The sequence below is a fragment of the Bison bison genome, unplaced genomic scaffold (assembly GCF_000754665.1).
Source record: "Bison bison bison isolate TAMUID 2011002044 unplaced genomic scaffold, Bison_UMD1.0 scf7180017864260, whole genome shotgun sequence".
NCBI lineage: Eukaryota > Metazoa > Chordata > Mammalia > Artiodactyla > Bovidae > Bison > Bison bison.
In genome coordinates this window covers 10676576-10689473 of record NW_011494832.1, presented here as the reverse complement: position 1 = coordinate 10689473, position 12898 = coordinate 10676576, and the positions used below count along the sequence as shown (strand labels likewise).

The 12898-nt window shown below is 50.7% G+C and overlaps 1 protein-coding gene across 6 annotated transcripts in view; it reads right to left on the bottom strand.

The window, feature by feature from the left end:
• The window catches only part of MDC1 (mediator of DNA-damage checkpoint 1), a 13964-nt gene extending 4765 nt beyond the window's left edge, over positions 1-9199 (bottom strand). The window contains exons 1-11 of one of the 6 annotated variants that reach the window (XM_010848148.1): positions 9026-9199; positions 8719-8863; positions 7051-7192; positions 5776-6156; positions 5621-5690; positions 3893-5325; positions 3050-3115; positions 2792-2884; positions 1507-2304; positions 1356-1399; positions 214-860 (exon numbers count right to left, since the gene is read on the bottom strand). In XM_010848148.1, the coding sequence (XP_010846450.1) occupies positions 214-860; positions 1356-1399; positions 1507-2304; positions 2792-2884; positions 3050-3115; positions 3893-5325; positions 5621-5690; positions 5776-6156; positions 7051-7189 (3671 nt within the window). In that variant the 5' untranslated portion in view covers positions 7190-7192; positions 8719-8863; positions 9026-9199. The other 5 variants (XM_010848147.1, XM_010848151.1, XM_010848152.1 and 2 more) reach the window with 5 other exon arrangements.
• Positions 9200-12898: the final 3699 nt, after the last annotated feature.

The window sequence follows — 12898 nt, the reverse complement described above, 5'->3', positions numbered from 1 at the left end:
GGGGCTGTGGACGTATCTGGTTTGGAAGTCTTGATAGAAGACCTCTGTGTCCTGCCCCGAGTGGCTCTAGATGTGAGCTCAGGAGCAACAGGCTGGTCTTTAGGGGCAGCAGGCTGGAGCTCAGAGGCTGTGGGGACAGCTGGTTCAGGAGTCTTGGCAGAAGACTTAGGTGTCCTGCCCCGAGGGGCCTGAGATGTGGGCTTGGGGGTGACAGGCTGGTCTGTGGAAGTGGAAGGCTGGGGCTTGGGTGTTGTGGAGTTATCTGGTTTGGGAGTCTTGACAGAAGACCTCTGTGCCCTGCCCCGAGTGGCCTTAGCTGTGAGCTCAGGGGCAATAGGCTGGTCTATGCGGACACTGGGTTCAGGGGTTTTGACAGAAGACCTCTGTGCCCTGCCCCGAGGGGCCCCAAGTGTGGGCTTAGGGGTGACAGGCTGGTCTGTGGAGGTGGATGGCTGCAGTGCAAGGGCTGTGGGGACAACTGATGAGGCAGTTACATCAAAGGAACTATGTGTCCCGCTCCCAGAGACCCCAGATGTGGGTTCAAGGGCAATAGGCTGGCCTGTGGGGGTGGCAGGGTGGGGCTCAAGGGGTAGAGAAGAAACTGGAGAGGACCCCTGGGGCCTGACTTTGGGTTCTGGGTGGACAGAGTTCAGCTCTGAGGAGAAGGGAGTCTCTGGAGCTTCCTGACTCTCATTTCGTCTGGTCCTGGGAATAGGCAGTTCTAAAGGAGCTGGAGAGGGAAAAAGGAGGGACTGAGGTGCGGGATGTTTTTGCATCTGAGAGATGAGGGAGTTTGGGAGTGCGGCTGAGGCTTCAGGCGCTGCAGGAGGCAGACAAGCATCTGGGGATTCCTGATCACCCTGGGGAGAAAGAGAAGCCCGTGAGGAAGAGGCAGAGAGAAGGGAGAGAGGACTTGGATAGTGTTCTCAATACTTGTTCAGACAGTGTGCTCATGGCACTTCTCTTTCTGTCTGTTCCATTAGACTGGAATTAGAATTCGAATTTTATTAGTTCCATTAGAACTGGAATTTCCTCTTTCCCAAAGACCTCGCCCCAAAAGGCCATATATGGACAATAGTAATAAAGAGGATGGTTGGGAGAAAAAAGGGAGGGAAGGGACATGAAAAAAGGAACGTTCTGAGACGGGTAGAGGGAGACAGAACTTGGGAAATAGATATGGAAAATAACAGGTGTCAAGTTAGACAGACAGAAGCTAACTAAGGAGCAGTGAAAATGGAAGAAAAGTAAGAAGAAAAGGAAAGGAGTAGATGAAAGCAAGGTCAGGGGAAGGGGCCATGCAGGCGATGTAGAGATGACCTGTGGAGTGGGGTGGGGGTAGAGACAGCAGTTCTCACCCTGGAAGCCTTCTCAGCAGGTGGCATCTCGAAATTCAAGTCACCTGGACAGAGGGAAAGACAAACAGCTGAGGTCTAAGCAGTGAGTCACCTAGGAGTCAATTATCATAGGGATGTGGACCACTTTGGGCTCCCCTCTACCTTCACTTACCTCTCTGCTGCCTCCTGGGGCTCCCTGGGGCTCCCCTTCCTCCACCTGCCTGGCTCCCAGAAGCTACTGGATCTGAAGTAAATCCCTGAAGGTCTCCTGCCCCTGCTCCAGGCTCTGATGGCGGACCAGAGGCTTGGCCTTTCTGGTCCTGGCCCCCCGCCTCTGTCTCCCTCATCTGTGGGCCTCTGTCCAGTAGCTCTTGGGGTCCCTTGACTTCTAACCCACCTACCTCACTCTCTCTCTCTGCTACCAGTTTCCCTGCTTCACTCTCAAATATTTCCCCTGCGAGAGTCTGCTTTTCTCTCTCTTTCTCCTGTGTTTCCTTGGGTGTCTCAGTTTCTAACTTTACAATCTCCATTCCCCTTCCAGTACTTGCACTTTTCACTGTTTTGTCAGATTCTTGGCTCTGAGTATCTCTAGCTAACACCTGATTTTGTTCTCTACCCTGTATCCCCCCGATTAATTCTTCCTCTCCCGTCACATCTTCCCTCTCTCCTTCCGAGGGCAGTTTCTTGGTTTCATTCTGCGGTGGCCCTCCCTCAGGGATCACCCTCTCTGCTGTTTCTCTTTGGGTACCCATGTCTTTCTCCACAGTCTGCATCCCTCTGCCTTCCATCCCCAGTGCTTCTGCATGGACTGGGCTCTCTGGATGTTGCTCTTGCTGTGCTGTCCTAGATGGAGGGGGGCAAGATGCACGGGTGTCAAGGAGGGTGACAGCGGTTTGGGTCTCGGAGGCCTCATACTCTCTCGGACAGAATGGCTGTGTCGCCAAGACCTCCCATGCCTCATTCAGGGAACCTGGAAGCAGAGTCAGAGAGAGAGGGATGCAGGTTGAAGAGGTAACAGCTTGAGAAAAGATTAAGACAAATTCATGCATAATAAATTTAAGTGAGTTATTAAAGGAAAGCTGGGAATAAGGAAGAGAGCCATAGCATTTCACTGGTGGTCCAGTGGCTAAGACTCTGAGCTCCCAATGTAGAAGGACCAGGCTTGATCCCTGGTCGGGGAACTAGATCCCACATGCCACAAGTAAAGAGTCCTCGTGCTGCAACTAAAGATCCTGTGTGCCGCCGCTAAGACCCAGTGCAACCAAATACATAAATTAAGATAAACTTAAACTAGTTGCTAGAGTAGTTGCTCTCTGGGTCTGACTTAATGTAGCGTTCTTTTCTGACGAGATGGAGGAACATCAGCAAAAAAATGTCAAAGGCTATAAAGACAGGTACAGAGAGGGGAAATACGGATGCCAAGTTGAGGGCATGGAAGAGGCGTGAGTTTCTCATACCTGTGGCCTGGGAGCTGCAACAGGAAGGGCCAGGCTCTTGGGGCAGAGTAAACAGGAAGGCCTGGGTGGGCTCATCCTCCATGCTGGGGGCTGCTGCACAAAAAAGCATGGCCTGAGCACTGCCTCTCCACAGAACTCTGAGGGCCCATTCCCAGTCTTCTACGCTGCCCATGCCAGCCTTGACATCCTTCAAGGACCACCAGTCTAATCTCCCAGCTCCTGCTTGTACCAGTATCCACACAACACAGATGGCCTCACCTTCCAGGCTCTGATTCTCTCTGTCTGCAAAGCACTGGGTAGCTGGTAGGTCCAGATCTTCAGAATCTGGTGGGGAGGAATGCAGGATAATTAAAAAACCGAGGTGATCCTAACTCCTTTTTTATAGTTCTCTCCACAGCCCCAATCCTATGCAATAGCTTGAATCTGTGTCTCCCCAAAAATTATGTTGAAACCTAATTTCCAATGTGAGGGCATTAGGAGGTGATTGGGAGGTGACTAGGTCATGAGGGCGCAGCCTGCATGAATGGTATTAGTGCAGGCTCAGCCGGGGCTCAGTGATAAAGAATCTGCCTGCCAATGCAGAAGACACAGGTTCAAGCCCTGATCCAGGAAGATCCCACATACCCTGGAGCAACTAAGCCTGTGTGCCACAACTACTGAGCCTGAGCTCTAGAGCCCGTACTCAACAAGAGAAACCACTGCAATGAGAAGTCAGTGTACTACAACTAGAGAGCAGCCTTGGCTCCACATAACTAGAGAAAAGCCAGCGCAGCAAAGACCCAGAACAGCCAAAAATAAAGTCATTTAGAAAAAATGAGAGAAAGACTCCAGAAAGCTCCCTTGGGCCCTTTTGCCATGTGAAGACATAATGAGAAGACGGCTATCTGTAAGAAGGAAGCAGGGCCTCGTCAGACACTGAATCTGCTGGTGTCTTGATCTTAGACTTCCCAGCCTTTAGAACTGTGAAAAATAAACTTGTTGTTTATAAGCTACCCAGTCTATGGTCTTTTGTTATAGCAGCTCACATGAACTAAGATATGCTAGAAGCTAGAAGCATTCTTTATCGCAGGCCTCCAAGGAGGAAGAAAGGCCAGCACTTACCATGGAGGCTCTCTCCAGAGTCTGTGGCCCTATTCCCATGTGGTTCTTTCTCCCTTCCTGTGGTGGTCTGGGCCCCCTCTCTCTGTGGCTGGGGCTCCCGTGGAGTGCCTGTATCCACCACCAGATTTGCTAGGTTTTCCCTTGAGACCGGGAGAAGGTCCTGCTCCCCTGGTGCCGTGGATGACCCACCCTGGGTCCTGGTGGCAAGTGTTCTGTCCTGTTCAGGAATGGCTGCGGCCCACGTGGTCCCAGCATCTTTTTCCGCCGGAAGCTGGCTCTTTCTGACACCAGCTGCTGCTGAGGATGTGTTCTCCGCATCCAGCTCACAGTCCCCAGCTAGAGGAGGCCGGGCTTCCTCTAGACGCAGCACGGGGAGCTGTGCCGGGCCCCCTTCTGCCTCCGCATCGGTGTGATGTGTCCACACTATGCCTTGTACCTGATGTTTCTCCAGAAGTGCAACAGCTGGCCCCAGTGGGACCTCGTCCTCCACTTGTGCAGAGGCCTGGCTTCTCTCCAGGTGGACCCCCGGAGAGCTCTCATCTTTCTTCCCCTCTGTATCACTGTCCCTGGGAGGATGCTGGCTCTTTTTTGAATATTCCCTGTCCATGTGACCCTTGGGAACCATTCCCCTCCTTCCCACTGGGAGCCCCTCTTCCTCCACATCTGTGTCACTGTCTCCCCTAGCAGAGGCCTGGCTTCGCTCCAGAAGGGCCACTGGTTGGGCCCTGTCCTCTTCTGCATCTGGATCTCGGTTCCACTTACCAGCCTGGCTCTCTCTTAGACGTGCCAGTGTCAGTGCTGCCGAGACTTCTTCCTCATCATCTGTATTGCTGTCGATCACCATGGAGGCTTGGCTTCTGTCCGGGGGGGCCTCTCCCTCCTCTATATCTGTATCACCATCAGCTGGGCTCTCCTGCCGACATGCCACACCAGGTGCCTGGGGGCTCTGTGTACCAGCTTCGTGGAAGATCTGCCTCTCCTTCATGGGAACCACTGCTGGGGCAGCAGGGATCCCCTTGTCCTCCCCATCAGTATCACTGTCTATGAAGTTACAAGACCAGGCCCTTTTCGGACGGACCCCAGCAAGCCTTCTTGGAGGCCCACTCTCATCACTCACATCTGTGTCACTGTCCTCCCCAGAAGGCTGGCTCCTCTCCAGAATCACTCCAGTCGGAACCACCCCATTCCTCACATCCCTCTCGATTTCTGTGTCCCTGTTCCTCTCCTTCACGGAACACTGATCCTTCTCAATCTGGATTTCGGCTGTGACAGGTTTAGGCTGTTCTGTCTCTGCAGCGGTACCTCTTCTGGGAGCTGAAGAGGCCTCCCCTGCTCCTGATTCCTGACTTTCTTCCTCATCTGTGTCGCTGTTCAAGTTGAAGGCAGAAGGTGGCCCGGGCCCATCTGGGGCAGGGGAAGGCCCTTCTTCATCACTGTGAAGGGAAGAGAAGAGAAGAAACCTATAGAATCGATTCCCCCAGAAGGGATATTCCATTCAAGTAGAAACTCCTTGAGAGCAGACTCAAGGTAGTACTTGCTGTTCTGTCTCTAGTAATTAGTTCTCTAGTTGGCACATGAGACGCTCAGTAAAAATTCAGTTAAGTGAAGGAGTATGTGTGGTTCCCCAGCCCAGACTTTGATGGTAATTAGCTCTCCCAGAGATGGCTCCTCCAGCCCCTGCTTCCTCATCCACTTGAAGACTCAGATGCCTGGCCCTTTGACACTCACCTCTCTGGAACGACTGTTGCCAAAGAGGAGGTCCTTGGTCCTTTCACCACACACTTGTCCAAAAGGGAATCTGTCATGAGTAGAAAGGAGTAAGTGGAGAGCTTTACACTCACCGTCCCTGTCTCCTCACCCACCTTCCTGATACACAAACTTACCTACTTCTTCCTCTGAGTCCTCAGCCAACAGAAGCCTGGGGGGTTGAGTTCCTCCCTGTACCCTGGGTGTCTCCTCTACAGTTAGAGGGCCCCGGGAGACAAAAGGCCGGGGGACATCCAAGCGATGGTACTGGCAGGGCAAGTCAGCAAAGAGAATCAACTCCCGGTCCCGCAAACGATGACTCACCCCAGGGCCCAGGACCTTAGGAGGCCGCAGGATTTGAGTGCCATTGAGGCTCCCGCAATCCCGGAGGACAGGCGCCTTGTCCCAGGCAGAGATTTCAATCACTGCATGTTGTTTGGAGATTGATGAAAAGGGCAGGGCCACAGAGCAATCAGGCATTCGGCCTATCATGTTCTTCCCCAGGTAGAGTGGGAAGTCTAAGAATTAGAAAGGTAGGTGAGTCCCAAAGCCATAATCCTAACTTGCTATTAAGAAAAAAGTTTCTGTAAAGTTCCCCACGACTCACTCAAGGTCTCCCCCATGCATTAGAGAAATAAAAGGCCCTAGAGTAACTAGCTAATAAAGAATATATGCAATGCATTATTCATAGTGAGCATTCCATCCATCTACAATGGACTGTTTCTATTGTGGTAAAATATACAGAAAATTTGGGCTTCCCAGGTAGCTCAACTGGTAAAGAATCTCCCTGCAATGCAAGAGATGCCGGTTTGATCCCTGGGTCAGGAAGCTCCCCTTGAGAAGGGATAGACAACCCACTCCAGTATTCTTGGGCTTCCCTGGTGGCTCAGACTAGAAACAATCTGCCTGCAATGTGGGAGACCTGGGTTCGATGCCTGGGTTGGGACGATCCCCTGGAAGAGGGCATGGCAACCCACTCCAGTATTCTTGCCTGGAGAATCCCATGGACAAGAGTCTGGTGGGCTACAGTCTATGACAAAGAGTCAGACACGACTGAGCGACTAAGCACAGCACAGCATACATAAATTTACCGTTCAGCCAATTTTTAAATGTATAGCACAGTGACATCAAGTACATTCACACTGTTGTGCAAAACATCACCACCTTCCATTTCCAGACCTCACTGGATTTTTATCTGAATTCCTTCATCTTCTCCTAACAAAGTAAAATCATCCCCATGGAGTCCAGGTCTCTTGCCTAGAGCAATCAGATAATCATCCCCGCTTTTCCATCCCCAGTAAGACATTTTTTTCAGACCTCACAGATGCATATCTAAGCTTACAACCATCCCATTACCTCCCCACAGAAATAAGAGGCCTATACCAGCACTTTAGCACGAAATTACTCCTGACCTTTTTCTGGTCCATAGGAACTACTGAAGATACGCAGCTGCCCTAGGGGCTCCAAGCTATACCTCAGAGATTCACTGGGTCTCTCTTCAACCTCTTCCTCTTCTTCAACTTCCCAGTTTAAAATCTGGGTGTCTTCCATGATCTGGGAAAAAAACACATTATCCCTTCCTTCAGTGGCTCACATACACAGCCTCAGGGAGGAGACTGGTTACTGCAGTCTCCTGGATAGCTATGGAGGCTGGTGCTTCTCTTTCTGCCAATCATTCTGTTGTTATTTTTCTGATGCATTTAAGAAATATCTTTGACCATGACACAGAATAAGAAAGACATTTTACAGAGTTCCAAGTACAGAAATATAAGGGTCTTCCCTGGTTTTCCAGTGGTTAAGACTCTGCACTTCCACTGCTGGGGGGGTGCAGGTTCCATCCCTGGTCAGGGAACTAAGATCCTGCATGGCCAAAAAACCAAAAAAAACAACAACAACAACAACAAAATGAACAAACAAAAACTGAGTTGAGAGACTTCTCTGGTGGTCCAATGGCTAAGACTCTGTGCTCCCAATGCAGGGGGCCAGGGTGCAACGCCTGGTCAGGGAACTATATCCCACATGCCCCAACTAAGGCCACACAGCATGTGGGATCTTAGATCCCCAACCAGGGATTGATCCCCTGCCCTCTGTAGTGGAAGCACGGAGTCCTAACCACTGAACTGCCAGAAAATTCCTTATTTTACTTTCCATTTCTCAGATAAAGAAACTGCAACAGGGATGGATTAACAGATTTGTCTAATATCACTCAGATAATGGGCTTCCGTTGTGGCTCAGCTGGTAAAGAATCTGCCTGTAATACGGGAGACCTGGGTTCGACCCCTGGGTTGGGAAGATCCCCTGGAGAAGAGAAAGGCTACACACTCCAGTAATGTGGCCTGGAGAATTCCAGGGACTGTAGAGTCAGACAAGACTGAGTGACTTTCACTCAGATAATGTCTCTTCCTGTTTAATATTCTTTGATGGTTTTCCACATCCATAGGATAAAATAAATCTAAACTCCTTAGCAAGACCCTCAAAGATCAGAACCTCATCTCCTGAAATGTGTGTCCCACCGCCACCCCATCCAAGCCTGTGGTTCTTCAACATGGACCTTCTCCTTAATCTCTTAACACACTGTCCCTGTTGTCTCTCACATCTGCAGGCCTTAGCTAGCTCCTTAGGACGTTGCCCCTAGTGATCCAACTCCTATCCATCCTTTTAGCTCAAATGTCACTTTCGCAGCAAAGCCTTGCCTTTAGTCTTCTCTGTGTTCTGGTACTTTTCCCTATTACCCATGTATCCTAAGTGTTTCACGGTAGTGGGTGGACTTGTATTATCCTAATAGGTGTCACCATAGTGTAACTATTACATTCCATTTCTGCCTCACACATCCCCCTTGAGAACTGGACCAATTAGAACTGTCTTTTCCCCCAAGGGTCCATCATGTTAATTCAACGGTAGTTACTGTGTACCAGATACCACAAGAGGTATTCCGAATACATTCATGAGCCAAAAGTAAAATTAACTCTGCTCTCCTGATGAAATAATAAAATGAAAAGTCAAACTAGTATGGGTGGGAACTAAATTTGAAAGATGCTACCCTAAAGGGAAAATGTTGACAAGTAAGGAAAGTGGGACACCTCCACGGAGAAAGTGTTAACATCGTTTCATGATGGCGAAGTCAGCTGGCGCCCATGACCTTCGGCTCCAATCCAATGGGCCTTCATCTTTGATCTCGATCCCAAGGGTTCCCTCAGAGCCCAACCTCTCCCAGTGTCTTCATACCTAAACTCAGGGAGGGCCGTCAAGTGAAGATGGGGGTTATAATCCGAGAAGCAAATTTCCAAGAATCCTCCGCCCAGTCGTACCCAAGGCACGCCCCTCCCGCCCTCCGGGAGAACCAAGATGGCATCCGGGGAGTCGTGGGCCAGGCCCCCCAGAACTCACCTACTTTGAGTCCCCGCGCGCGCCACCAGTAACGGCTGCGACAGGGGCGGTGCCAGTGCCTGAGCGGGGAAGGGGCCGATTAGCTGATTGGCTGAAGCCTTTGTCTTTCTCGGCCCTGCGGCAAGCAGACGGAGCAATCCAACGCGGAGGCAAAGCCGGAGCCCCACCCGACCCGCCCCGCCCCGCCCCGCCCCGCCCCGCCCCGCCCGCCCCCTTACGGCTCAAAGGGGCGGCTTCTCCGGGGAGACTGAGATCCGTTGGGCGAGGCGGTAATCGGAAGCCGCGGAGGCGCACTGAATGGCGCACTTCGATTGGGCAGCTCCAAAGGGACAACCCACTGCGGTTTCACCACCCACTTCCCGCGTATATTTCCAAGTTGCGACCACAGAGTCTGGATGCCAGCAGCGGATAGAGGGGCTTATCACAGTCGTCGACCTAAGCATGTAGTGCGGCCAGAGCGCCTTCTCGGTCCTCCCAGAAATGGTGTCCGCTGACTCATGAGAAATATAAGGGTTGCGGGCTGCAGTCGTGGCTGAAGACTTCAGTTTGGAGAATAGCCCGTAGGCGTGGCGCTTGAGGACTCACTACAATGGAAGTTCATTTCCTTTTGATTTAACTCATCTAGAAGTCATGTCATTTCCTCCCTGAGAATCCATTCCTGATGGACACTTTGAGGTCATTTTCCTAGAGTAAAGATATCTAGGCAAACGGAGAGAACTCTTTTGTTAACCATATTAAAGGCTGACCGAGGTCTTTGAAGGGCTACAGAATGATAATTTTTATTTTGCTAAATTTCATACTCAGACAAGACAATTTCACAGGAATAATTTAGGAGGACCTTTTGCATTCGTATTCTCACTTCATTCTGACCAGAAATAAGAGTTCTGCGGAGTTAGCTTGCCTAGGCTCCTACGGCTATTGTTAGAGACAAATTGAAACAGTTTAATCGTGAATTCTGAACTCTCTTCACTACCACAAAATACATAACTACTTTCACTGTGATTGTGCCTTCAAACATGAACGTTTTAACTGGGTGAAAGTGAAGTCGCACAGTCTTGTCCGACTCTTTGCAACCCCATGGACTGTAGACTATCAGGCTCCTTTGTCCATGGGATTTTCCAGGCAATAGTACTGGAGTGTATTGCCATTTCCTTCTCCAGGGGATCTTTCAAACCCAGGGATTGAACCCGGGTCTCCCGCATTGTAGACAGATGCTTTACCGGTCTGAGCCACCAGGCAAGTCTTTACTGGGTAGACGAGTCTTAGAGAAATTTATGTTCTTTTATTTAGAAGACGAGAAATGTGTGTTGAATCCAGTGTGAATTGACACCTTGCTATCATCTAACCAAGTGCCTCTTAAGTAAACAGCCCTCTTGCCAATTCAGGAGACGCAGGAGACACGGGTTCGATCTCTGGGCCGGAAAGATTCCGTGTAGAAGGAAATGGCAACCAGCTCCAGTATTCTTGACTGGGAACTCCCATGGACAGAGAAGCCAGGCAGGCTGCAGTCCATGGGGTCGCAAAGAGTCGTACATGACTGAGCACACACTCAGGGAGCCTGATATCCCATGTCCTTTATCATGGTGCTTACCACACTCTAGTGTTCATTTATACACTTCTCACCAAATTGCAAGATCCTGGAGAACAGTGAGCTAATCCTTAATTATTTTTGTATTCCTAGCTCCTGGTTTGGTAGACATTTAATATCTCTCAAGTTGAATTAATCCCTGCGAAGAAACATGCCACTCAGATTTGAGCTCATCCAATTTTTTTCCCATCCCCCTCCCTACCCCTTTTATTTTAATCCCGAGGTTCTTGAAAGGTTGCAATGGTCAACCACCTCTCAGTGAAATCAGCGAATTGAAAAAACACTGACTTCATCAAAGTGCCTATCAGGTATCTCACCCCACAGTTCGCCTCTTAACAGTGTGTTAAATGCGGCTGTAAGGCGCAGATCCCCACATGGACGGAGACTTCCGGCATATCTGCTTCTCTATTCTTGAACATACCTTCCAGACAATTAGTTTTTATACTGAAAAGTCCTTGATGCAATTTTGTTTCTTTCTAAATATTATCATTAGAAAGCTCCCAAGGAAATAGCAGGAAGGCAATGCCCTCCTCCTTCCCGAAGTATCTGGGGGAGCCGCAGCTTACTGGAGTTCATGCCAGTTGGGTCACCAGGGACCAGCTGTTAGAGAGCAGATCAGGGTGCCGCATTTCTCCCCGTTTTCGCTGAGCTAAGCAGTCCTGTCTTCCCAAGAGCTACCGCAGCGGGGAGCTTTCAGGGCGTGCCCCCACTCCACCTTCCAAAGCCTGGCACACCAGGGTTCCCAATTCCTGTACCCTCGAAAACTACTCTCTTTTGATACCAGAAGAGTCTGGCATAGAGGAAGGAACCTTAGCGCCAGGCCGTTTTTCAGTCAAAACACCCAAACCAAAACCCCCAGACCCAGTACCCACCCATTCGTCCTTTCATTTTGCAGCGTGGACAACAATAGAGAACTACAACTCCCAGGCAGGACTGCGCTCGTCCAGCAGGGACCAATGGACGTGTGATACAGGACCGGCACGGACTAATCAGGGCCAGCCTAGTGAGGCTTTGTCTCTCCACCACGGCGCGCGGCGAGTTCTCCCGCCTCCCGGCCCCCGCGCACGCGCGCCCCGCCCTGCCCGCCTTTCCTCCCGCGCCCTCCCCTCTCCTTTCTCCCTCTCAGAACCTTCCTGCCGCCGCGTTCGGACCTCGCTGCTTCAGCCTCCGGGTCCCTTTCCATCTTTCCACCCTGCGACTAGCAGCAGAGAAAAACTAATTCCATAATATTTTTTTGCCCCGTATACACTTTGAGGCGAGCAAAAAGATTAGAATAAATTTTAACAATGAGGGAAATCGTGCACATCCAGGCCGGTCAGTGTGGCAATCAGATCGGTGCCAAGGTAAGGATTTTTAACCTCTTTTGACTGTATTTATTTTTAAGGGGGAAAAAAAAAAACAAAACAGGTATATTATGACGGATGGTTGTAGAACGTTTGCATCTTCCATTCTTAGTCAAGATTTGCCCCTCAAAACTTTTCTATATAAATGCACCTTTGAACCTTAGGATTTGCTTTTGAAAAATGAGGAATTCTTTTTCTTGGCAGGTTCATTTTGGGGAAGCTGTAAAAGCACCCTTCAGGGTTAGGGGGCGGGAAAACCGAGTTTCTGTAAAATTTTACTTAGAAAGGGGATCTCCTAACGGTCCGAGGACCGGGAAGCGAGGGAGATGCGGAAACGGCCCGAGACAAAAGCTAGATGAGGTTTTCCCCATGTGCATCCCCCTTGGCGGGGCTTCGTGGGGCTAAGCCAGAGGGGGAAGGGGCGAGGATGGCGGGCAGCTGCCGAGAGGTCAGATCCAAATGTGGGGGCGCGATGAGCCAGGTGGGCTGGGCGATATCCTTTACAAATGATCAGGAATCCCCGGGCGCCCGCGATCCCCAAGGGGCGGTCCCGCAGTTATTCGTGCATGGAAGGCTAATATGTGCTGGACTAATTTGTTCCTTTTATTTCCCCTTAACAGACTCTTGAGGGCGTGGACAGATAGGGAGAAAGGGCGAGGGGGAAAGAGTCCATTCTTTGAAAGGGTTCCTCAGAACTAGAGAATAGGACAAAGGAAAAAAAAAACCTCATTTAAAGCAAGGGGGTTAAAAGCTAGCAAAGAAATGAAATGTCGAGGCCAAGGGGGAGGGGTTTTTTTTTTTTCTTTTTGCGCGCGGTTACAGTGTAGCGGGGGAGGGGCAGGGAGGAAGTGCGGCTGCTACGTTGTAGCAGAAGGGCGGGACCCTGGCGCGCTGGGACAATGCGGCCAGGCCGGCCGGCGGGGGGCGCGCGAGCCCGCGCCA